Genomic DNA, 25,803 nt, shown 5'->3' with positions numbered 1-25,803 from the left:
CTCTCTGCATATACATAAAGCCAACATACCTCATGCATCGGTGCCATTTCATAATGCACACTGCAGTTTGGCCTGACCCTAATTCATTGCTGAATCAGTGCTGCAAACACATCACCTATTACACTTCATTAGCGTGCAGTAATCTGTATTTACACACACACAAATCTCTCTTTTGCTTTCAGATTATCATACCAGATTATCCAGCTGTTTTAGCTGGAAGGAAGGGGTAGTGTTATCACAGCCATAGGTGTCCTCAGGCTATACAAAGGCAAAAAAATATTTCTGCCATGACATGCTACAGCTTTCTATTTATGCCCTCCTTCCTGCTGACTTCAACAAGAATAACAGCCCTCACCTCCTTCCCCTCCCAGATTTATGACCATCTCCCCTTGCAAACATTCAATCTGTGTTGCCACATGTATGTGCCAATTTCCCTCTTCCCTTAAGCGTGCAATTGATTCCTAGAGTTGAACTCCAAGCACTCAACCTCAATCTATATTTATCTGAAAGTTCCTAGCTTCCCTCCTTCTGTTTCACATGTAGCAAATGGATGATGCCCCCAAAAGCTTACTTCTTCCCCACCTCCTTTGTGGGTCTAATTAGAGACATCTATTACAGCCTCACCAAAAGCATGATGGAAGAACAATTATATTTTCTGTTCTCGGTTGTTAAAACTGCAGTTTATTATGGGAATCTGGCTGCTACACATGTTAAATCTCAAAAACAAAACCTGATAATTAACTTCCAAAGACACACTCAAAGTAACCTATCCATCAAAGAAGCAGGAGCACCACCAGGACAGTCTGCAAAGCATTGACACTGTTGGGCCAAACTGGTTTTCAGCCAGGACAAGCATCAAGCACTATTCATCTTTTCATCTTTCAGACAGGATGGTCCCCAGGCTCCATGCTACCTGTGCTGCTGAGTTACATCAGTAACTGGTGTTCTACTCTAAAGCAGCATAATCAGTCATTGTGTTGGTGCAAAGAGCCAACAAACCAAACAGGCACCTTTCATCAAATCTGGGAACGCCCCTTACAATTTGTCCAAATGACAACTGCAAAGACAGCACTCCCTCTGGATATAGGCAAGCAAAGAGCAAGACGATGGGAAGAGCACAGTCAGAGTGTAAAAGATCTCAAGGACGTTAAGGCCAAGAAAGCACGTAAAGATAAAGTTAAGAACAAAACACTCACCAAACTGCAGTGACCTCCCCTGAGGGCTCATGTTCAGTATTCAGTCTGTTGAAAATGGACAAACCAAGACACCAGAGTAATGGAGTTTAAAGCCCTTGAGGAAAGTGAAGAAACTGTATCAAGGCAGCAACATGAGGGTTTCTGGCAGCTGATTCCTGCAGTAGGTTACTGATTATTTGGAAACACACAACCACATACTCCCTTCCCAGAACATGCTGCATTTGTGCCCTGCCATGTACTGCTCATTATGAGTTGAACTTAGATGTAACAGAACACAACAGAACAGAACAGTAACACTGTGATGTTACTTTTGGGGACACTGGACATCCCAATGAGACAGGCCAGCCACACAGCACCATAAACTTCAGCTATATAATACATATATAAAATAACAAAATTGTACAGATGTTTTCTGTAGACAAGACCAAGATAAGATTTATTTTAATTAAAAAAGAAGGACAAGCAGTGTTATCTTGTTAGATACACATACAGACAAATATTTGAAGAACTCTACCAGAGGAGAAGGTTAATGAGCAGACTGCAGGGCCTAAAGAGCCCTATAGAATTTTCCTACAACCCACGTTAGGGAAGATGGGGAGAAAGAAGAGACCGTCTTTTGTGAAAGTACTTAAAGTTTCTGATTACAACAAAACAGAAGGGTGCAGTTCATGTAAAAGCCTGACACGCATCTCATTTTCCTCTGTTTCAAAACCTGGGTGACCACTGTCCAGTAATGAATGTTATCAAACTGTTAACATTCTTTTACTTCACGCTAAACAGAGTGTCAGCAGTAAGTACAAAAGGTTTCAACAGAATTAGAGGAAAAGATATTTCAGTGTTAGTGGTATAAAATGGGATGAATTCTGCTGCAGCTTTGAGCACTCCTCCACAACATAGCAATAAATCATAATTAAGCAGCTAAGGATCTGACACAGTTTTGTAATGCTTTTGGTTACATTCCTGTAATTCGAGCCTAGGAAGAGTAGAAGTTCTCCATTCAGAGCCTGGGTTCAGGCTGCAGAAAGCTATAACCAGTCGTGAGCTTACCCTCCTCATTCCAGCGGCATCAAACAGGAGCAGCACAGGCTCCAGGTGTGAGATGCATCACCTCCAGCCAGACAGGTAAGACCAGAGTAAGGAGCTGTTCAGTACAGAACGAGAAGTTGTCGCAGAAGGGCTAGAAGAAAAACAAGGTGTCCAAAGCCATGTGGCTGTGTTCAAACAGCTCCAACAATTCTTCTCATGTGGTGAGGAATCTTTCTGGTTTTTCCAAATCTGTCTTTACAGCAGCAAGAGAAATTAGCGACAGAAAATGACTTAAGAAGCTGGAAAAGTTAAGAAAGGTGTAGAGTAAAAGTGATTTTAAAAAAAGCTGTTTGTTTCTATGTGAGCACTTTGCTTAGTCTGTGAGCATGCCCTCAGGAAGCTCTACCACTACAGGAGCATAGTCGTCAGGCTCTGCGTCAAAGTCCCACTTAAATTTCTTCGTTAGGTGAGCTTTGAATTTTTCAGCCTTTTTCCTTAAGGCCCCATCAACAGCAGCATTGCACGTGTAGGAAAAAAACACCTGAAAGAACAAAGTAGATGTCAGTGAGTTTTGTGGCACATGCTGTGCATCATCAACATGATGCGGCAGGAAACGCTTCAAGATAGGTTCACCGGGAAAGGGTGAGACTTCCTGGGATCCACACCTGTTTGGGACGGCCTAAGCAGAGCCTGCACGTCCCCTCTCATCCCACAGCCATTCTGCCTTCAGTTGGGGTTACAAACATTAAGGCAATAACTTTGTTTTAAGTAGTAGCATACATGCAATTAGATACGTATTACAGAATTCTGAAATATGCTCAACTGTGAGTAAAAGATCCCCGTGTGAGCAGGAGGGAATGAAAAGCACAGAATTCACCTGCCATGTGGGCAGCTTCACAGCATGAGCTAGCAAGGCCAACAGGTGGCTACACCCATGGCTTTTCACAGCTGGATGGATCATGAAAGCTCCCAAAGCAGTTCTGTCATACCGTATCACCAACACGTATTTATTTCATCTATCTTTTTTTTTTCCCCCCTTTAAACACTGTCAGGGTTGCACATTCAATGAAGGACACAGCATACTGCTACTGCCTCAGATCAAATTCCCCAAAACAGAATTGCTGAACTCAAAGCTGAACACTCGGACCATGCATTCCCCTCCATCCTACTGCACACTTCCAGTCCACTTGCACATATCCAGTGCTAAAAGTCCCAGAGGTCCCCTGCACTATTTCAGGACATCAGGGGAACCGCACAGGAGCTAAGAACTGCAGAAGAGAGGCTTGTTTGACCAAGAGGCAAATTTCTTCTTTCCTACCAGAAATGTGGTACCTGCTGCCAGGGGCTAAGAGTGATCACTGAAGGCAATACAGCCATGCTAAGGGCATCCGCTTCGTCAGCCAACATAAAAAACAAAAGCAGATGAAATCCGAGGGCACAAAAGACTCAGGTGCCCTTGAACTGGGAGCATAACCAACAAGACAGAGTGCCTGCAGAACTCTCATTGCATGGAAGGAACAGCTGGCTGATGCATTCTTTGTGCTGCTCTCATTTCACAGGGTTAGTGAAATGAGCTGCTCTGTGAGTGTGCTGCAGATTGAGGCAGATTTTCCAGTCATCTAAAGGAATGGTAAAAGAAAATAAAACAATAAAAATAATAATAAAGACTTTTATGAACCTAAATTCTTAAAAATTTTAGTGGGGGCAAATAAAATCATTTGCTTGATTAAAGCAATGCTTCTCATATCACTTCATCCAGCAAGATAAAAACAAACTCCTCCCCCCTGCAAAAAGAGGAGCACAGCAGGAACCCGGAGTGCCCAGCAGAGAAATGGAGTCATTCCCTGAGAAAGGGGAAGCACTGCTCACTTACATCAAACACCTCTGACATACTCTAGGCACACAACTGCTCCTGCTGGGACTTCTGTTGCTGGGATTTACTGGCATATTTGCTTATGGCTTTTTATTTTTAAAATCACGTTTTCCTTAAAGTTTTGGTCTATTGCTGATCTGTTAGCAGTTACAATAACTGGGAGTAACTAGTTCCACTACTGCTGAATTACAGATTTGCCCATGTCTGTCTCAGCACAAGCAGTGTATTTCTGCAGGTAGGAAACCATAAATCCCCTATGAACAAGAACTCGATTTGGACTTGATGATCTTTAGAGTCTTTTCCATCCTGAGTAATTCTATGGTTTCAGGAAATCTTCACTTTTGCATACAGCTGGTAAGAGCAGAAAGGCTTCTTAAATGCTATCTATGCCTTCAGTTCAATGAGGTTTCACTGCAACTTCTCTGCACGCTGAGCACAACATTCAAGCTGACCAAAAATGAAAAGCTGGACATGAGCCAGCAGTGTGCGCTCGCAGCCCAGAAGGCCAACTGTGTTCTGGGCTGCATTAAAAAGGGGTGGCCAGCAGGGAGAGGGAGGTGATTGTCCTCCTCTACTTGGCTCTTGTGAGGCCCCATCTGTAGTGCTGCATCCAGGCCTGGGGCCCCCAGCACAGGAAGGACGTGGAGCTCTTGGAGCGGGTCCAGAGGAGGGCACTGAGATGGTCAGAGGGCTAGAGCAGCTCTCCTGTGAGGAAAGGTTGAGGGAACTGGGATTGTTTAGCTCAGAGAAGAGAAGGCTCCATGGAGACTTCACTGTGGCCTTCCAGTACTTGAAGGGAGCATATAAACAGGAGGGGGAACGGCTGTTTACGGGGGTTGATAGTAATAGGACAAGGGGGAATGGTTTTAAAATGAGACAGGGGAGGTTTAGGTTGGATATTAGGAGGAAGTTTTTCACCCAGAGGGTGGTGAGGCACTGGAACAGGTTGCCCAAGGAGGCTGTGGATGCCCCATCCCTGCAGGCATTCAAGGCCAGGCTGGATGTGGCTCTGGGCAGCCTGGGCTGCTGGCTGGCGACCTGCACATAGCAGGGGGTTGGAACTGGATGAGCCTCTGCAACCCAGGCCATTCTATGATTCTATGATTTGATTCTATGAAAACCATCAGCACTCTTTTACACTAAACTACATATTTTTAAATGAATGGTATTTGGAGGATCAACAAACAGACATCATATATCCACGTGTGCTGAGAGAGCTGGCGGAGGTCATTGCCGAACCGCTCTCCATCATTTTTGAGAGGTCTTGGACAACAGGGGAGGTCCCTGAAGACTGGAGGATAGCCATTGTCACTCCGGTCTTCAAAAAGGGCAAGAAGGAAGATCCGGGTAATTATAGGCCTGTCAGCCTCACCTCCGTCCCTGGAAAGGTGATGGAACAGCTTGTGCTGGATACCATCTCCAGACAACTGTGAGAAAAGGAGGTTATCAGGAGTAGTCAGCATGGGTTCACCAAGGGGAGGTCGTGCTCGACCAACTTGGTGGCCTTCTATGATGCTGTCACATGCTGGGTGGATGGGGGAAGACGGTAGATGTAATCTACCTTGATTTTAGAAAGGCGTTTGATACTGTCTCCCACAACATCCTTATAACAAAGCTGAGGAAGTGTGGGATAGATGAGTGGACAGTGAGGTGGGTTGAGAACTGGCTGACTGGCAGAGCGCAGAGGGTTGTCGTTGGTGGTGCAGAGACTGGCTGGAGACCTGTAACCAGTGGTGTCCCCCAGGGGTCTGTGCTGGGTCCGGTCTTGTTCAACATCTTCATCAATGACCTTGATGAGGGGATAGTGGCCACCCTCAGCAAGTTTGCTGATGATACGAAGTTGGGAGGATTGGCTGACACGCCTGAAGGCTATGCTGCCATTCAGCGAGACCTGGACAGGCTGGAGAGCTGGGCAGTAAGAAACCGGATGAGGTTCAACAAAAGCAAGTGTAGGGTCTTACACCTAGGGAGGAATAATTGCATGCACCAATACAGGCTGGGGGATGAGCTGCTGGAGAGGAGCTCTGCAGAGAGGGACCTGGGCGTCCTGGTGGACGACAGGTTGGCCATGAGCCAGCAGTGTGCCCTCGTGGCCAAAAAGGCCAATGGCATTCTGGGGTGCATTAAGAAGAGCGTGTCCAGCAGGTCGAGGGAGGTGATCCTCCCCCTCTACTCTGCCCTGGTAAGGCCTCATCTGGAGTACTGTGTCCAGTTCTGGGCTCCCCAGTACAAAAAAGACAGGGATCTCTTGGAAAGAGTCCAGCGGAGGGCCACAAAGATGGTGAAGGGCCTGGAGCATCTCCCCTATGAAGAAAGGCTAAGTGAACTGGGTCTGTTTAGCCTTGAGAAAAGAAGACTGAGAGGGGACCTGATCCAGGTTTATAAATATCTGAGGTGTGGCGGCCATAGCGGTGAGGCCGGGCTCTTTTCAGTGGTACGTGGAGACAGGACGAGGGGAAACGGACATCAGCTGCAGCATAGGAAGTTTCGCACGAATGCGCGTAAGAACTTCTTCACGGTGAGGTGACGGAGCACTGGAACAGGCTGCCCAGGGAGGTTGTGGAGTCTCCTTCTCTGGAGATATTCAAGTCTCGCCTGGACGCCTACCTGTGCGACCTGGTGTAGGGAACCTGCTTTGGCAGGGGGGTTGGTCTCGATGATCTCTAGAGGTCCCTTCCAACCCCTACAATTCTGTGATTCTGTGATTCTGTGATTTTGCACATGCTCAGCCCCTCTCAGAGATGTTCAGCTTCACACTGCTGAAAGCCCAAATCACTTTTAGGAAAAGCATGCTGGTTCCACCCAGTCACGTCAGTTGTGCCACTCCAAAACTCCAAACCTGTGCAAATGTACCAGATCACTTTCAGTACTATTTTCAAGGAAAACATAATAAAGACACAGTCCTCATTCTGTGCTGCAGAATAGCCTTTGATAGCCTCTCCTCTCATTGCCTCACTTCACTGGTACGTGCGTGTGGACTAACTCCAGTCCATAGTGCTTAAAATGCTTGATCTGCCAAAGGCAAAGCATTAGCAGATCAAGCTCATAGATGACAAGTTAGAGTATTTCTGTGTGAACAACACCGGAAAAAGTAAAAGGAAACGTAAGTGTCCACGGAGGACACAGGCTTCCCTATCTTTGGCGGACTCAACAACAGCTTACTTCCTCTTGAAACTTCTCTCTGAATTTGCTTCAATGCCTTGCATGCCCTCTGCTCTGACTCCCATTGTTCAAGAGAGAGCACAGCCGTACCTGCAAGGTGCTGGTCAGAAAGTTGTCCTGGGAGACGATGTCCACAAAGAAATCAGACGGGATTTCATTCAGCTGGTGATACAGGACGAAGATGAGATTGGCATAAAGCTCTTGATACTTTGCAATGGCCTCTTCAGAACGGCACAGGATATTTAACAGTCTTTTCCAGTGCTCAAATGCATCGTATACATTCCCAATCAGGAAGCAGATAAAAGCAAACTGCAACTCAGCTGCACGTATTGAGAAAGTAAAACAAAACACATAAACTGAAGTATAACGAAGGCACACATCCTCTAAAAAGCCCTGTAGATGACTGCACAAACAAGGTTTAGCTTGGGCATATAAACATTATTCCATCCTCTGAGCTATTCTGCAAATGGCAATTGCTGCTGCCAATGCTGATTATTCCCTAATGCTCTGCTTTTCTCCCATCTGGAGAGAAAGCACAGCATAACCGGGCAGGGCTTTTAATTGTGACTGCCAGCTCTGCAGAGCGGCGCTGCCGGCACTCAGCGTGCGCAGCTACCAAAGCACTTCTGCAGCCCTCGCAGGTGTGTGGATCTGCACAGACACTGCCGGCGCTCTGCAAGCCTTCATCCCCCGTGCTGGGCCGTGCAGGGAAGGAACACCGGAGGGGGTGAGCACTGCACTCGTGTGCGTCTCTTCTTCAGAGCCGGGACTCGGCCTCGCGGGATGCTTCGGCTAGTCAGAACGGCGGTTCCGAGGCTCTGAAGATTGTTACCTGCACCCGACGTGATTACTTTTACCTATTCTCGAACCGTCCACGGTAATTCCGACAAAGAATTAATCGTATAACACGATGGACGACGCGAAAAACAAAAGCTCGCTCTGCAGCCCAGCCGGGCTCCCGGCCCCTCCGCACCGCAGCACGGCGCCCGGTCCCGCTGAGCCCGGTCCCAGAGCCCGATCCCGCAGAGCCGACCCTGCGCCCCATCCGGCGCCCCGGGCAGCGCGCGCCCGCCCGCCCGCCCCCGGCCCGGCCCGGCTCTGCACGGTACGGTACGGCTGGAGCTCCGCGCGAGGCTCTCCTGTCGCGCACTCACCCAGCAGCTCCTGCGGCCGGCCGGCGTAGCGCCGCGCGATCACCTTCTCCAGCGCGTAGCTGAGGTCCATGCTGTGCCTGGTGATCTCCTCCGGGCTGGCGCCGTCGGGGTACGTCTGCCGCGGCAGCTCGGTGAAGCGGATCTCGGTGCCCGCTCTCGGCCGCATCTCGGGCAGCCGCGCCACGCCCTCGGCGTAACTCCCGCAGCCCGCGTCGTACGGGGGCAGCTTCTGCCCCGCGCGGTCCCGGCCGTGCCGCCCCGCCCGCACCGGCAGCACCTCCGAGAAGGCGGAGATCTGCCCGCTCTCCGGCCGCAGCCGCTCCACCGCCGCTTCGCCGACGAAGCCGCTGAGGGAGATCCACTTCTTCAGGGTCTCGTAGGGATACGGCCCGAGGAACGCGTCCATCTCCCGTAGGTCCCGCCCGAGCGCTTCCTCCTCCCCCGGCGCGGCCTCCCGCAGCTCCTCGCTGCCCGGCTCCCAGCGCAGCGCGCGCACCTGGCGCGGCCGCAGACAGAGAAAGCGCCCCGCGCGCGGCCCCGTCTCAGCGCCGCCGTCGGTGCGGGCCGCGCTGCAGTGCACGAAGTGAACGCCCGGCGGGACCATCTTGACGCCGCGGAAGCGGGGGCCCGCGATCCAGCTGTTGCAGTCGATGCCGAACTCGGTGCCCTCGGGCACGCCCAGGACGACGACGGCGGCGCCCTCGAAGAAGAGGCGCTTGGCCAGCTCGGGGTCCGCCTGCGGCCCCGCCATGACCCGGCCGGGAGCGGTGGCGCGCGGCCGCGGGCGGAGAGGGCCGGAAACGCGCAGCCCGTCCTCCGCACTGCGCCGGGCCGCCCCCTGCGCCGCGCACGGCCGTTCCGGGCCGCTTCTCGCTCTGCCTCCGCGCGGCCGCGGAGCTGCGCTGCTCTCTCGGCACGAGGAGCCCCGCTGCTCGCCGCACCGCCCTGACGGCCGTGCCTCTGTTCCCATCCGGTCTCCCCAAACAGAGGCGGTCGCCCTCCGCCCCCCGCGGCGGTAATCCTTAACCGACGGGTAACGATTAACACCAACGCCAAAGAGTGACCCTTAACCGGAACCTGAAAGGGTACCTCGTAACGCTTAGTCGTGAACGAAAAGTGAAACCTTTAACAATAACTCATATACTTAACCCTAACATAAAAGGGTAACCGTTAACCCAAACTGATAACCCCCAAACCGTTAACTCTAACCCCAAATGGGTGAGCCTTCATCCTAACACGAAAGGAAAAACCTTAACGCTTAACCCTAACCCAAAAGGGTAACTGTATCCACAACCCAAAATATTAACCCATACTCCTTAATTCTAACCCAAAAGGGTAACCTTTAACCCTCGACCGTCTCCCAAAAGGGTAGCCATTAGCCCTTAATACTTACCCAAACCTGTAGCCCTTAAACATATCCCAAAAGATAACCCTTAACACCCAACCCTAACCTAAAAGGGTAACTTTGAAACAGAACGCAAAAATGGTGACACTAAATGGCAACCTCCAACCCCACAGGGTAACAACCCTACACCCCATGGCAGGCTAGCCACGCAGCATCACCAACCACAACTACATAGAGCACCTACAGGGGACAGCCTGCTACGCAGCCCCTGGCTGGAGCCTCCCCCATCTGCCCATTCTCTTTAGTGGGAGAGTCTGAAAAGGCCGCAGAGCTGGATTAGCTTCAAACACATTTATTTCACTTTTATTGAATACAAGAACAGTGAGCACACACGCGTACACCACCGAGCACTGAAAAGGAGCATGACTGGAGGGGGGGAGAAGAAGAAGAAGGGAAAAGGGGAGTTAGTGAAGGAACAACAGAGCACTGCAGTTGGTTGGTAAGGTGCTTTTCAAATATAAACATTGCTGTTATCGTTACTGTTATTATTACTCATGCAATTGCAGGCCAGGTTTGGAATAAATTTGTGGGATCAGGTAAAAACAGGCACTCATGTCTCCTGCCGCTTTCAGCAGAAAGGCCCCTCGAAGAAAACGTGGTGCTGAGCTGCCCCAGCAGTTTGGTTTCACCCTATTTGTTTGTTGTCCTTTTCTAATTTAGTTTTTAAACATTGTCACTCTTAAACAAGCTGCAGAAACCACAGAATGGGATCCACTCACTCCAAACATAACTCGTCTGAGTCCACGTCAAGTCAACTCTAACTGTATAAGGCCACTAGTTTGAGCAGTAACCTTTCTTTTGATAACTGTGCAGGTGATGCCAAAAGCAGGTATCTTAGCTTCAGAGTAGCAGTGGGTGGCTGTAAGGGTATGAAGGCCATGTGAACTCCTCTGAGTACGAACCATGGTGTGCCAAAGAACAATGAGCGCAGCGTGCGGGCCATTGCTATTAGGCGAGAAGGGCTGGATGCCCTGTGCAGGCACTGAGAGCAGGTCCTCTATCACCCGGTGTCTCTGAAAGTGCGACTGCTACTGACAGCTGGCTTGAGTGCATTTAAAAAGCAAAGAGAAAAGCAGCCTCTTTGCAACACCCTTCACTCTTTCTGCTTGCGGTCTCACCTCTAAAAGCAGCAGGTCACAAGCAGGTGACCACACTTGAACAGAAGCTGAGGGAGAGCCACCACCACCGACCTCTTCAGGAAAGTGACAGTACTGGCATCCGCCAGCAGCTGTCCCCTGCCCAAGCAGCTTGTGCTCAGGTCTTCCATGCTTGCAGGGGAAACCGATAAACCTGAAGGAGAACAGATTTCATGGGGACATCATAGCAAGCAGCTGGTAAACCAAGGCTGCCAGAGGCCAGGACAGAAGACCTGAGTGTGGTCTGCCCACAGCACCCTAACGGCTCAGGCTCTTCCTTCTCACTGTCATCCTCAAATCCATTGCAGGACATGTTAACTATACTTGTCTCTGGGCACAGTCTGTGTGAAGGGTGGGAGACTAAAGGCAAAATGGTGCAGAATTGTGGCCCCTTTTGTTTCTTCAGGAGATAGAATTAAAAAAAAAAAAAAAAAAAAAAGAAAACCTGTTTATTTCCTTTCCTTTCTGGTTTTGGTTCCAAGTCTACCCTAACCACCTGGTTCACAGTGTGCAAGGCCCTGGGCTTATCCTTGTTATCCCCTTCCAAAGGCAGCCACTGAGGAGGCCTGTCTCTAACGGCCAAGCTGTCAGACAAGTGCCTCCTTACACAGAGGGTCTGGGCTCTGCCGCCCAGTCTTGTACACTTGGGATGCTCTTCACTGATGGAGACAATGTGACCTCCTCACTCTATGCCTTTGGGCAGCACCTGGAGGCAAGGCTGGGGAAGGACTACCATCACCTCCAGCACCACCACCAACCCGCTGTGCCTCAGGCAGCCTTTCCATCACATGCAGGGCAGCAGGAATGGGGTCAGAAACAACTGCTCTGCCTCCAACCCTTCCTACTATGAAACTCGAGTAACTCCATTACTGAAACAATCCAAAACAACCCAACTATCATCACAGCTCAGTGAGCTGGACAGGAGCAATGAACTCTGCAGCTGTCACCTTGTTTCCAGCTGATTCTGATGCCTTTGGTTGGTGGCCAGGGAGAGGACCCTACCTAGGGCTGCAGGAGCAGCATGAACCTCTTTCTGCGCCCTTCCAACTCACCACTGACAGACCACTTCCAAACAACCCATACCAAACAGCAAACTCAGAACTCTTGCTGCCACGTGGATCAATCAACAGGATGGCTCTCACCTCTCCCCCTCCCTTTCTCCCTCTAAACAGCAGTGGCTGATACTTTCCCCGTTCTCTTCTTGCAGGACAAGGAGTCCTCTTGTGATCTAAGAGTCTCAAAGTACAACAACCATAGTCAATCAAATAGTTAATAATTTAAAAATGTCATCATATTTACCAGCACTGTTGATTATTTCAGTATTCTTCCCCTCCCCCCCCCCCTTGTTATATATAATAATATACATAACTTAAATGCACATCCATATGAAACCCCTACAGGCTGCATTTTTATAAATGAAAAGCCATATACATGTCATTTGTTCTGTTTGACACGAATTCCATCCTTAAATACCTTCAGAGAACAAGAGGTTAGACAAGTGCACAGAGAAGAAGATAAGGGGAAGAGTTAACAGAACAACAAAAGATGCAAAAGAACCAGCATGGAATGAGGAGAAGGGTGAAACCACAGTTCCAAATTGGAAAATAACTCTAAAGTAATAAACTCAATGTTTTTCTCTCTTCTTTCCAGAGGTGGGAAATAGTTTTGCTTCTGCTTGTGTTTGTCTTATTTCAGTTTGCTTATTTCTTGCTTTGTTGCAAAGCAGTTTTTGTTTCATTCAATGTGCAACAAATGAACTCATGATTGTGTATCCTTTAACGTAACATGCAAGATGGTGGCTTATTGTATTATTGTTATTATTATGATTTTTAAATCTTATTTTATCACCAATCCAGTAAATTCTTCAATTTTTTTCTGCAAAGAGGGTTGTTTTTTTTTGTTGGTAGTGTTGCTTGCTATTCATTTCCAGCATATAGCAGCAGTGCAAGGATGCATTTTGTTTCCTGTTTTATATATATATATATATATATATATATATGTGTGTGTGTGTGTGTGTGTACGTATGTATATATATATATATTTGCTATTCCTTTTTTTAAACCTTTTTGTCTCTAGCCATGAACATTGCAGCCAGGATGTCTATGTTTTGCTGACAAATCCAGCATGAAGGCTTCTTCTTCACTGTCCTCCAGGTCTGAATGCAGATGCTGACTTCATGAACATGTTGGTCAAGATTCCTGTACAAGGCAGATGGAAATGACTGGTCACGAGGTGCTGTAACATTCTGACTATAACAGGGTTCCTGTTTGTTGAAAGCAGTGGACTTGCAAACCCTCCAGGCCACAGTTTGTATTTCTTTACCGGAACCTTGGCCATTAGCTGGACCTCTCCGTTCACTGAGCTGATGTTGGTGTTTGGGGAGATACCAGCGGGTCACTGCTAAAAGCTTCTTTAATTTAAGCCATTCACTTAAAATCAGGTGGCTCCCTAAGAAATACAGAAACATCTGGGCTCTTTATACGTGCTAAAGGAGGTGAGATAGACAGATGCAACAGCCTCTCTGACCTTCCAGTGTGCAACAGAGCCAAGCTTATAAGTTGCCTTTCAAAATCTTCACAGAGATAGACAGACCTCTCTTCATAGAGATAAACACCAAATCCATTTCCAAGATTCCTCTCAAAACGCACCTACAGTCTGGCAGGCTAAGGAGCTTCTCATACATGTAGTGCAGCTGCCTTTCAAACCTCCTTTCCCTTTTTCAGCATGCTTCTCTGCCCCTTAGCTGCTCTCATACAAAAGTGTTTCGGGCTGTGCCATAGCTCTGCTGCTGAAGAGCTGAGGCAATCTCTTATGGGGAAGCAAAAGGGTCAGAGTAAGGGGGTAAGAGTGGGGCAGGACTCCTCAAGCCAGCTTTGCTCTGGAAAAGAGGACGTGTAGAGCTGTGTCTGCTTTGAGGCCTATGTGGGGAGATGCAAAACCAGCAGCCAAGCTTCTCATTATGGGTATTGCTTCTCTCACTCCCTGCACAGAGGGGACAAGCAAGTCCTTCCTCTTCACATGCAAATGATTCTGACTCCTTTGCCGAGCAGGACATCAGCAGCACTGCTTTTGGTGACTGTAGTGCTGGCTTTCCAACAACAACCACGTGGCCTGCATTCACACTGGAAGCACCAGCCAAGAGCTGCCACTCCTATGCAGTTGGTGGTCAGTCCCAAACATCGATCATGGCCAGCTGTGGAAATGTGCCCTGGCCGTTTTAAGTAGGAAAGTGAGTAAAGCCCATGCAGTGTGGAAATGCATGCTCTGCCTATGCAATCACATGGGGGACTGGGCCAGCATCAGTGAAGAACCTTTGCAAGGGACTCCGCTGTGTTATTCCACACAATATGGAGAAAGGTACATGCAGTGGCACTTGTAAGTTACATACATCTCTTACACAGCAAATATAAATTGTACCTGATAACTTCTCCACCTACCTGAGGTTTCTTGTCCCTTTCCTCTGGAAAAGATTCTGTTTCTCTGTATACCACAGCTTTGGTTACCAGCATGTCAGGATGCTGTAGTTTTGCCTCTTTGATTGCTAAAGCCAGTGCCTAGAAACCAGAATGATGAATTCCTGAAGTCTGGTATGAATACTGCTCTCAGCCAATGGATAGAAAGTAGTTGGAGCTAAATGGGATTCTAGGCAGACACAGATGCAGAGATTCAAAGTGCAACCTACACATAATGGCCTGGCAGAAAAGGCTGGAGCTCACTACTGACCACAGGTTCATACAGCAGTGGGAGGCCATGTGCTCCCCCCTTTACTTGCTGTCTTTCTGTAGAGATGTGCAATGTCCCAGGCTCCCTACTGAAACCCAAGCAAAGGAACAGCAGCTATTCTCTGCAGAAAAACTCTACCAAAAACAAACAAACAAACAAACAAACAAAAACCCTAAGATAGTTTTATTAAATTTATTATTATAGTTCTAAAAAATCTAAGAATTACTTTAGAGGTTGCTCAAGATAATTTTAAAATACTTTAGACCTTCAATTTCATTTTTCAAGCAACAAATTCTAGAGGATTAGGTCCCAGGAAAATGACCCTGCAACCTAAGAGATTTGTATCAATATCTGATATTTCATTACAGAAGTTCGTCGCTTTGTTCCTCTGTCAAGGAGGTAGATGCAAAACAAGGTTTCCTGGAGTGCATCAACCCTGAGTGAGAATGTGCAGGGAAGAAAGGGAGAACCTGGGTCACTTCGCAATATTTCAACGGGGAAAAGGCAACTGGAAATGTATTTTAAGGAAATTAAAAGGTGAGCTCACAGCTGGGTTCTGTGCTGAAATGTAATCTTTACTGTTGCTTCATTTCTGCAGCAGGTACAGATGGGGGCTGGGCTGGGAGCTCTTGGTTGATAAAAGCCAAACATTCCTGCTCTTTAACAGGCCAAGTGCGTCCTGACTGACATCACTCATTCTGAGATGGAACTGGGGTTTTCTGTGAGCACCACTGCATGCCCTGGGGACACAGACAACTGCTCCTACCTGGTCCTGGTCCACATCTTCGTCTCCCGTGATAATTATGCGCTTCTCTATCCTGGTCTCTGAAAATCCTCCTTTCACAGTCTGTGCATCAAGAAGAAACAGCACTCATTTGCACACCCCAGGACCTGCCTTATCCCCACACCTTGCAGGCTACAGGCTTCTGGGGCAAAAAGCCTTGCCTGCAGCACATGGTTACAGGATGGATAATGAAATTCATAAGCCATGAGTGCAGCCTCTGCCTGCATGTGAGGGAGAGGAGACAGATGACACCCAGCAAGTTGTTTCTGGAAAACATAACTGCCCACCAGAGAAGAGACAATGCCAACATAATCTTAGGAACTCCTTGAGTTATTTCCTGTATGTCCCATTAAGCCTGATGTAGTGCATGGTTAGAGCTAGCATGACACAGGTAGTGCAGAAGTGGGCAGAAGTACGAATGTAAGATGTGTAAGAAAAAGGGCCAGCAGCAGGTACTGAGCACCTTTCTTGCTTGCGCAGATCTCTCGCTGGATTATTTCATTTATGTGTACTTTATTTGGGAATGAAGTGGGCCATAGGTGAGACCCACTGATGCAATTACCCCTCCTTAATTTTCTGTCATCTATCCCCCCTACTTAAATAAAAAGCTTACTTAAAAGCTCTAATAAATCAGATAAACACAGTTCCCATAGTTGAGATAAGGTGAGGTGCTGTGGCACTGATGTGAGTTATCTGGCAGCTGTGTGTGGGATTTCTGGGCAGGGGGCATCTGGGCTCTGGCTCTAGGTATGTCTGGGTTCACACACACCAGTTACATGGACAAGGGAGTTGCACACATACTGGTGGCAGTCTACTGCAGTCACTTCCATCCCTGCTGCTGCCTTCAGGGCACAGAGCTTCAGCAACACTGAGTTCCTTCTCAACCCAATGTCTCCCTTCCTTCCCAATATACCAAGGCACAGAGGTGGGCATGGCACTTGGGCACAGTCCATGTGGATAGTATGCAGGTGATGAGCACCTGAAGCCTGTCAAACACAGACCATCCTTGTCTGAAGTTCCCTGCAGTTGCATCTGGCTGAATTGGATGGGTAGCACAGCTGGGTTGAACAGAGCCGGGGCACTGTTCCAGCTGATGAACCCCCACAGGTCAGCACACACTTTTTCAGCTTCTAAGGAGGAGAAAGGCATCTTCTTATGTACTAGGCACAGCCTTCCACCTTCCTCACATTCCAGTGGCTTTCATCAGACCCTCCATAGCTGCCATGTTTGAAGATGCTCTTACCTTGGTAACATGGGTAGTGGTAGAAGTGGAGAGGGTTTCTGCAGTGGCACTGAATATGCTGGTGAGCACTTCCTTCCCAGCAGAGCTGCTGCTGATCTGCATGACAGAGAGAAGCAGCTGGTCCCCAGGCTCTAAATTGCCAGTACCTCTCCACTGGTACAGAGCTACAAAGCTGAGCATGTTAGCATGTTTCTGCCTTGCACAATAGAGAGCACAGCAAGGAAGAAGATGCTGCACTGCACATCCAACTGGATATGTTGGATTTGTATGGATATACAGAAAAGCTCCCTCTGCAGTGGGGAGAAATCTGACCACCTTGCCCAGCCCTGACTGCCAGCCCCAGCCCAGGGTTGACTCCCTCCAGTTCTCACTCACCGGTGACACGGAGCAAAGCTCTGATGTAGGGCCAGCCCCTTTCCCAGGCTTGGTGGCATTATCCTGAAATCAGAACACACAGGCATGTGAGCTTGAACACAACACACAAGTGAGCACAGCTTGCTCCAGAGGGCAGCTCTGGACAGAGCAGGTCACCCTGGAGCCTTCACATCCTCTCCCCACCCCAGCAGCAGATCTACACTGATCTCCCTCCTCAAAGTAGGAGGCCCATGTAGAATGGTGGCAGCCCTGGGACCCTGAGGGGCCAGCCCCACTTACTGAGGTTGCTGGTGTGGTCTCTGTGGTGACAGCACGAACAGAGGCTGACGCATCTCCGCTGCCAGGCATGCCTCCTTCCACCTGCCAGAGGGAAAGGAAACCCAGTGAGTTTGAAAGTGCCTGTGAAGGGGTGACATCTGCAGGCATGGTGCTTTATATCCTTGCTGTCAGAGAAGCGACACACATGGGCCACTGCCCTCTGGAGACATCCCCATGTGCTGACACATGGCAGATGGGGTAAGGGAATCATGTGCAGAGGCTGGGTTCAATGATGCCTGCATGAAAAAGTAAACACAGGATATGTTTGGACAAGATTTGGTGTTTTGGGGACTCTGGCAAGACAAGAGCAAGTATGGAACCCCAGTGGGCTCTCTCAGCGACTGGTCCTCACAGCAATGCTGTGTGCAGACAGGTTTTGCTGAACCAAGGCTCTGCAGAGCCACTGGGAGAAGGGCCATGAGAGGATGGACTCAGCTGCATCACCTGGGCTGCTTCTGGGGTGCTGATCTGGTGGGCAGCAGAGGCATCTTCGGTCTTCTTTGTGCCTGGCCCCAGGCTGACTGTTAAAGCATCCGTTTTTGGGGCTGGTGACTGCAGAAAAAAACACAGCAAGTCAGTCACTGCTCCAAACCGCCCTGCTTCCCAGGGTGTGATGAGATACAGCCCTGCATGGGGGACACTTCAGTGCTCCTCCTGAACCAGCCTGCATGAGCAGTTCTCCTGGAATCTTCTGCAAGTGCCACCTGTGTGTGATATCCTGCAAGCCTCACCTAGATAATGAGCAGAGCCCAGGCCACTATCCTAGGCTAATGGCTACCACACAAAGCACCCCATATGAATGACATATTCTAAATTAGACCTGATACTCCATCCCCAGGCTTTTACAGAATCTTTTTTTGATAGATTCACAAACAGCACTGGTCAGGATAAACTGGTTTTCAGAGCATGTGAGACCCAACAGATCTATTTCTCTTATGATCTAAGATTCTGTGTACAGCATCAGTCCCCAACATCTGTGGTGACACCTGCCTGTCAAATGGAAGCTAACTTGGGGAATGGAGACAAATTTCCAGCAAGTCCACAGCATTTCTGAGTCAGCCATGGTCCCTGCCCAGCACTGGTCACACAGCACCATGGAGGCTATAAGCCAAGCCTGTGGCCCAGCAGCCCGCTGCACAGTGCCCCACAGAAGGCCTGGCTCAGAGAAAACTCACTTTCTTCTGTAGCTTTCTCCTGGATCCAGGGCAGGACTTGTGCTGCGGGTGGCTCCAGGAGCACCTACCTGGCCAGGGCTGGGAGCTGCAGCCAGCGCTGACTGAGCTGAGCACACAGGAAACCTTGTGCCTACACAGAGGCCATGATAATTTTGTCTGTGGTGGGGTTGGCCCTACTGTCCTCTCTCAGAGGCACATGCTCCACTTCCGCTTGCAGTTTTCTTCTGTGCCACACGCAGTTTCCTCAGCCCTCCTGATAAAAACTCCATGACATTTGGGGCTGCTCCGACAGGCTACTTTGTCAATCTCTCCCAACCAGGCACTACTAAACAGGTTAGTTAGCAGCACATTTCTCTTCACGCTCAAATTTCATGCAAAAGATGAAGACGGGGCCATTGGTTATAACACAGAACACACCCTTCCAGCTTCTGATTTGCTGCAGTGATGAAGAGACAGGGTAGGCAGCTAGACACAGCACATGAAGAGATGAAGATGACTTTCCTGGTTATCAGATTCACAAAACACAAGACAGTGCCATGCACCTGCCCAAACTGAATGAACCATGCAAGACAGACAACAGCGTGCATGACAGTAAAACAGTTACATTGGACAGAAACCTAGGGCTGTATGAAAGCTAGCATGCTCTTCCAAACTGACGTGGGACTGCACACCAACGAGGCAATGCCAGGCACCAAGACAGAGAACATGGAGAGATGGTAGGACCAAGACAACGTTGGAGGAACGGCTTCCCTCTGTACCTCTAGCTGGGAGATGTCTGGGCTGGGCTGGGCGACCTTCTCCCTGGCTTTGCCATCCTCTTCCAATCCAGGAACTACTTTGTCAGTATGCTGGAAGGAAACCAGGCCTTCATCTTCCATCTCACTCTTGTCCTTGTCTAGCTCGGGCAGACTCCGGGAGATGTCCTCAAAGGCTGTCCCATGGAAGTCACCGATCACTGTGAAGTCCACCTCTGCTTCCAAGCTGGAGGTCGAACTGACTGTGATGCTGGAGCACTTGCGCTCGATGGCCAGGTGGTTGTCCTTCAGAAACACCGAGTCCTTCTCCTGGTCCTGCTCCTCATCGCCAGTGTCGCTCTCAGGAGCCCTGTGCCGAGGCGGCTTAGCTTTCTCCTCGGTGCCCTCCCTTAAGCCTGCTCTCTGAATGAGACACAATGGCGGAGAGAGACAGAGACAGTGAGCACTGCATGGCACGGCAGCACTGGCTGTGCCAATGGAGGAGAGGGGAGGAAGAAGAGAAAATGCAGCAGCAAACATCACAGAGTAGAGTCAAACACAACTCAAGCACAGAAACCAAAACCTTTCTGACAGCAGCAACTTTGCAGGGGTGTGGGGAGAAGGGTTATTTAATCTGATTTTGCCAAAAGCCTACTGGTAATTAATCACTGAAAAAAAGGGTCAGTCACACGGAAAAGCTTGGCCAGCTTAGAGGCACATCACTGCACCTGGTGAAAGCAGATGTATGCAAAACAACAGTTCTGTTAAGAGACATTCAGAAACAGCTCAGACGCCAATACTATCATATGTCAGAAAAACTGAGCATGAGAAAAGTGTCCCATCAGCCAGGTAGGTTGGCGGAGAAGCGAAGGAGCATGCCAATTGCACTGAGCTCAGCCCAAGTGGAGCATCCGCGTGCAGCTGGCGGGGCAGTGCCCCAAGGAGAGCCAGGCACATCACACCCCCCCACCTCCCAGTGCCCTCCAAAGGGCTCGTGCAACCAGGGCTGGCTCCTAGGGATGCAGACTGTGTGTTCAGTCAGTGTAATTGACAGCACGATCAGAGCCAAGGGAAGACATCTCTCCACTAGCTCCTCCCCAGACATGGACATATCTCTCAACTCTGCCATCAGAGGGTGCATTCCCTTCGCCATTGTGCTATGAAGTGATAGGAAATCGAGACCCATGCGTTTACTTGCTTTTGATTCTCTTTAGGAGATCAGCTCCTCATTAGCTTTAGGATTAGCTCTAAGCTGGCTGATGCAACAGGAAGCCCATCTCCCGGACTATGGTCCAAGCATTTGCAGCTAGAGCCATCCCCTGCAGTGTACCAGACTCTGACAGCACAGGCACCTTTTGTTTGCAGTGCTGGGAGGTTGAGAGGTATGAGAAACAGGGTGACAAACAAACTCAAGAGGAACACGCCTGCATACATTTGTGTGTGCGTGTACAAATACATTCATAACAGCTCTACAATGGTGAGAGGAGCTGGAAGCATATAGTCCTCAGCTGCTTAAGGTGAGCTATCACACTATGGCAAGAAGCAGTTAGTAGAACAGCACTGAGACCTTTAAGACCACTGGAACAGCAGTCTTTAAATTCTCTTCTTTCAGGGTGGATTTTAATGACAGGTCAGATAAATCCTTTTCTTCCCCACTTGGTTCCTGAGATTTGCTCTGGATTAGAGAAAATGGTTAGTTTTAAGAAATTAACTCAAGAATCTGATCTAGTGCTTACAAGAGCAAAGTAAGCTATTTCATCATCCAGCCACCAGCTTGCCAAAGACAGGGTAGAATGGTTAAGGCTGGCGAGCTAAGCAAGAAGGGATACCAAAGTAAGAAATGTAAGGGTGAAGCTGGAAGCGTGGGCACTGCTGCTCGGTGTGTGCGCATCTGTGATGGACTCACAGCTTCTTAAGCCACCCCCATCTCCCTTTCTTGTTCCTGGACATGAAGCTTGGGTGGCATTCTTGAAGTAGCCAAAATGTTGGGCAGAGGGGAGGTGTCACAAAACAAAAGCCAATGAACCAACTGGCCAGCGGGTCTGCATTCAGCAAATAAGCCTGACCACACGCACATATACATAAAAGGACAGGGGATGCAAAGCAATTGTTCTCAGTCAATGGATGTGCGAGGTGCCACTGAACATGGTAAATAAAGAGCCACACAACATGCGCATGAACTTTCCATCTGGACAGTTCATTGGAAGAGTTACCACGGCTTCTGCCAGTGTGAGTTCACAGCCGGAGTCAGAGGAAGCCAGGTCAGCACTGTCTTCTCCTTCATGCTCCAGATCAACAGAAACATCTTCCTTCAAAGACAGGAGCTGGGAGGAGTCTTCTGGATCAGCTCCTTGCTTGAAGGCAAAGGAGTCCACACTGGACATAGATCCCACTGGAGCACCTGCCACCCCTGGAGGTGAGATGGGGACTGTGTTCAAAATTGTGTCCTGTGACAGATTCGTCTTTCCCTTTATTTTTGCTGGTGTCTCAGTTTCAGGTGCATGCTCTTGTCCTTCCTGGGCTGTCCTTTGTTCAGCTTCATTTTGCTCAAACATCTTAATCTTAGATGCCACTGACGTTTTCTTGTAGCTCTCACTGTCCTGCCAGCTACCCAGGAGTGGGGCTTCAGTGACACCTCTGTGCTCCTGGCACACAGCTTCGCTTGCAGCAATACACATCAATGGTCCAGACTCTCTCTTCTGTATTCCACTGTTCACTTGCACCTCTTCTCCACCTTCATACATAAAGGTTGAGAGCTGGTACAACTTGTTGCCTTGACACAAACCTGTTATAGGGGAGTGGGAATGCAAGACATCAGCATCTCCTGGAGACTGCAGTGGCTGCTCCAGAGCAAGGTCTCTAGCAGTTTCTCCTGCCATAGAGCTCCCGCCTTGCAGAGCTTGTCCTGCATTAAACTCCACGTCACAGGCTGGCTTTTGTGCGTTGGTATCTGCAGGGAGTAGCCCTCCAGACTTAGGATCCTTTTGGGGCAGGTGTTCTATTAAGGTCTCAGCCTTTTGTTCTTGATCTTCTGCCTTGGTAGGCAGCTGTTCCATGCCTCCACCTCCCATCAACTTTCCCAGTGTGGGCCTTATGTTCTGGGAGAGCCCTTTTATCACAAGCTGTTCCTCCTGGAGCACCTCTTCTGTAGCTCCCAGGGTTCCCTTTGCTGCAGTATGATCTGATTTCTGGACCACTTCCCCTGTAGCAGGATCTCTGAGCAGGATTGTCTCCACTGCACTGCCTTTGCTTTGGTGTGGTCCTCTTGCAATAGGATTTGCATCTTGGTATGTTTTCCTTGTAGCAAAGTGCACATCTTGTTTTTTTTCTACAGATTCAGGACTCACATCCCTGGGTACTTCCACCTCTGTTACAGGGCTTATGTCCTTAAGTGCTTCTTTTCCTACTGCAGGGCTTCCCTCCTTGCATGCCACCTCTGTTGAGGGGTTCATATCTTCAGGTGTGCCCACACCTCTTAAAAGGCTGGTACTCTGGGACAGGTCTTTGCCCTCGGGTTCCATTTCCTGGGCTGGCTCTACAGAGCTCATTTGCTGAGGAGGAGTGCCAGGGGTGGGAATGCTGGGTTCGTCCTCCTCCAGCCCCACAGTGGCACGAGGGGAGTTCTGCTGAGGCACAGCTGATGGGGGTAATTTTGTCTCTATCTCTTCCATCTGTAGAACCATTGTGGAGCTTTTCTCCTCCCCCCCACCAGGTAGGCTTCTTTCCGAGAGCCCCCACTCTTCTGTGGAGACATCCAAGCCCCACTGCTCTCCTGCAGTTGGATTCTGTCCTGGACTTTGTCTGGGGTCCTCAGCTCTCTTGAGAGCGCATGGCTTCAATCCTCTTACTGACCTTTGCAGATCTTTCTCATCTGACCCCACCTCTTGGGAACATAATGTGGCTTCATCTCCCTCCAGTGTTTTGCAGCTGGTCAGACTCACTGATTCTTGCTCTTGTTGCACTGAAAAACCTTCCTCCTGCTCTGAGGAAGGCTGTCTTGGCTGTCTTACAGGGCTTGTCTCATCACAGCCTGTTTCAGGCTGGTCTGGCAGTACAGAAGGTTTTTCTGACACTGCTTCCAGTTGTGCATACACTGAGGAATTGCACTGGGACCTTTCTCCCAGACATTGCATGGGCCTTGGTCCTTCCCCTGGCCTATTCACCATGGTTTCTTGCCTCACTGCTGAACTAAGCTGTCCTCCTGCCTCTGTGAGCAGATGCATTTTATTGTCCTCCTCTCCCTCCAGATCTCCTAAATAGATGATCCTCTGTGTAGCAGAAGTCTCTGTGTTGTCTTCACCAGACTTCACTTTAATTTTAATGACCTCTGTGATTGCAGTTGGTGCTCTGGCATCCTGCTTCCTGAAGGCTGCAGAAACATGCTCCTCAGAGACCATCTTGCTTTCTCCATGGAGAGGGCCTAGCCCCAAAGCCTCAGCCCTTTGTCTCTCTTCAGGCTCCTGATATGGCCTGGACAAACTCATTTCACTGCTGGTTATCCCCTCAACCCTTTCTTTGGACTCCTCTGCTGTCTCACATGTCAAGCACTTTGCCTCTGTGCTGGGCTCCTCCCCGGTTTCCTTCTCACAGGTCTCATCCTCCCAGACAGACTCAAAATCTTCAGGACTGGCAATCATTTTTGCTCTCTTCCAGGTATCCAGATGTGCATCTGCTGGTTCTTCCTGGCCTGCCACTTCCTTGGCTTTCCCTACTGCCATCTCCACTTTCAACTTGCTCACACTCATTTTCACCTCTGAAGTACCCGCACGTCCTTCTTCTTTCTTGACTCTTAGAGCTTTCTTTAGAGCTACCTCTTCCAGCCTAGTGGTTTCTCTCTCTATAAATACCCAATGCTCCGAGCCCTGCATTGCAATTGGAGCAAGAAGAGTTAGCATCAAACATACTTTACCTAACAGCTGGCGATTGATTTCATGAGTCACAGACAGCTGACCTGCCTTAGATGGAGCTGATCAATCACTGTTATTATACATGCAAGGACTGAGGAAGTCTCTATATGAAGAGCCTGGCAACTCGCAGATGAAAGGAAGGGACTGGAAAAAAAGGGGCTGGTGCCATGAAGATGATGGTGTCCCTCTGTCCTCTACAGGGGACTGCATTCTGTTCTGGGTGATGACCTACTGACATATCTGCAAAATCTGTGACTTTTTTGAAAATAAAGAAGTGGGAACAATAAACTGAGGGCTGTTAGGACACTCCCTATGAGTCAGGATAGCACAGTGAGTTAAATCAAACTTTGACTCCCCATTTTACTACTGTCTCTAGCAGTTTCTGTGATAGCAAAGGGTGAAATTTTGTTGTAAGCAGCGGTCTTTATTTGACTAGCTTAACTTTCGCTTTCATCCACGTGCCCTAATACTGCATCAGACTGAGCAAGAAGGAGCATGAGCAAGAGAAGTCACCTTAAGAATAGGAAAGGCCCCTTTCCCTTTCCTACTAGATGCCGCTGCTCAGATTCACTTACAGAACCAATTATTTAGCAGAGGTTTCTGGTGAGATCAGGCAGTTCAGAAAAGTAACCTGTAAGAGGTTACCTATAAAATGTAAAAGAGCATGGGCGAGGCAGCTGAGATAGCTGCAGGGACTGCAGCAAGGACCAAGTGAAGGCTATAGAGCATCCTGAAGCAAGGACACAGTGAGTATGTGATACAACAAAATGCACCTGTGCTGCTGTGCAAGGAAGGATGCTAGATCTATGTTTCTATGCACACTCAGTACACTCGTGTTGGTCCTGCAAGATACCTGAAGACATCACAGGCTCCAAGGACAAAACACTGTTAAAATTCATTCTGTTCAGTCTGGAACAGAATGTTGAAAATAACCCAGAATCACAGAGCAGGAGGGAAACAACAATGAGCATTTGTACTGATGAGGAAGCCCAGCAGCCTCCCCAGCCATTCTAGGGTACGTAGCACACACATGAAGGGCAGAGCTGTGGGCACAGTACTGCAGAGCTCACCACAGGGCTCCTGTGGCTATCCTAGGATGGCTCAGTCCACAACACGGGATGCCTGAGGCACAGGCCTGCAGGACAGAGCCAGCATTGCTTCTGTACAGTGAGAGAGACTGACCTCCTGCATCACCACTGTGTACAACAGCCGGCTGTGCTCTCCCTGCTCTAACTAGGAAAAGTAAGCTGTGCCAAGGAGAGCTGGACTGCCAGTGCCCTACACAGGTTGAATGTTTGGAGTCGTTGCACCTGAAGTGGAAACCTAATAACTGATAATGAACTGATAATGAGAAACAGAGGGCAGAGGGGAGCAGAGAGAGAAAAGGTAAGACAAGATTTGAGGAGAGAAAGAAGGGATGATAAACAATTGGTAACGGAAAGATTTCCACACAAGGAGGATTAAGAAATCCCTGAATCATTAAGTGATTTGAGTTGGAAGGGACATTAGGGACCCCCTAGTTCCAACCCTACTGCCTTGGGTAGGGGCAGCTTTCACAAGATCAGGTTGCCCAAAGCCCCATCCAAGCTGGC

At 49.1% G+C, this 25,803-nt stretch overlaps 2 protein-coding genes across 15 annotated transcripts in view; both read right to left on the bottom strand.

The window, feature by feature from the left end:
• Positions 1–1,604: 1,604 nt before the first annotated feature.
• AAR2 (AAR2 splicing factor) lies at positions 1,605–9,276 on the bottom strand. The gene is made up of 3 exons (XM_085241957.1): positions 8,412–9,276; positions 7,348–7,577; positions 1,605–2,763 (listed from the first exon to the last, which is right to left on the bottom strand). Exons 1-3 carry the CDS (start codon positions 9,160–9,162, stop codon positions 2,596–2,598), a joined length of 1,149 nt encoding a protein of 382 aa, XP_085098083.1. The 5' UTR covers positions 9,163–9,276; the 3' UTR covers positions 1,605–2,595.
• Positions 9,277–10,092: 816 nt separating this feature from the next.
• Positions 10,093–25,803, bottom strand: part of EPB41L1 (erythrocyte membrane protein band 4.1 like 1) — a 68,618-nt gene continuing 52,907 nt past the window's right edge. For 8 of the 14 annotated variants that reach the window (XM_085241942.1, XM_085241951.1, XM_085241950.1 and 5 more), the window contains 10 exons: positions 21,518–24,166; positions 20,872–20,979; positions 19,329–19,727; positions 17,840–17,947; positions 17,357–17,437; positions 17,078–17,140; positions 16,703–16,798; positions 15,442–15,522; positions 14,390–14,506; positions 10,093–13,150 (listed from right to left, as the gene is read on the bottom strand). In XM_085241942.1, coding sequence (XP_085098068.1) covers positions 13,142–13,150; positions 14,390–14,506; positions 15,442–15,522; positions 16,703–16,798; positions 17,078–17,140; positions 17,357–17,437; positions 17,840–17,947; positions 19,329–19,727; positions 20,872–20,979; positions 21,518–24,166 — 3,711 coding nt within the window. In that variant the 3' untranslated portion in view covers positions 10,093–13,141. The remainder of the gene's footprint in view (positions 13,151–14,389; positions 14,507–15,441; positions 15,523–16,702; positions 16,799–17,077; positions 17,141–17,356; positions 17,438–17,839; positions 17,948–19,328; positions 19,728–20,871; positions 20,980–21,517; positions 24,167–25,803) is intronic. The other 6 variants (XM_085241953.1, XM_085241954.1, XM_085241955.1 and 3 more) reach the window with 4 other exon arrangements.

This window comes from Meleagris gallopavo, chromosome 22, assembly GCF_905368555.1.
Source record: "Meleagris gallopavo chromosome 22, MGAL_WU_HG_1.1, whole genome shotgun sequence".
In the NCBI taxonomy this organism is placed as follows: Eukaryota; Metazoa; Chordata; class Aves; order Galliformes; family Phasianidae; genus Meleagris; species Meleagris gallopavo.
This window is presented reverse-complemented; position numbering and strand designations above follow the sequence as displayed.

Coding starts and splice junctions, on each gene's coding strand:
- AAR2 (XM_085241957.1), bottom strand. CDS start 9,162: ATGGCGGGGCCGCAGGCGGACCCCGAGCTGGCCAAGCGCCTCTTCTTC. Junction 7,578..8,411: donor CCGGCCGCAGGAGCTGCTGG/GTGAGTGCGCGA, acceptor CAATACGTGCAG/CTGAGTTGCAGTTTGCTTTT. Junction 2,764..7,347: donor TTCTGACCAGCACCTTGCAG/GTACGGCTGTGC, acceptor TTGTTCTTTCAG/GTGTTTTTTTCCTACACGTG.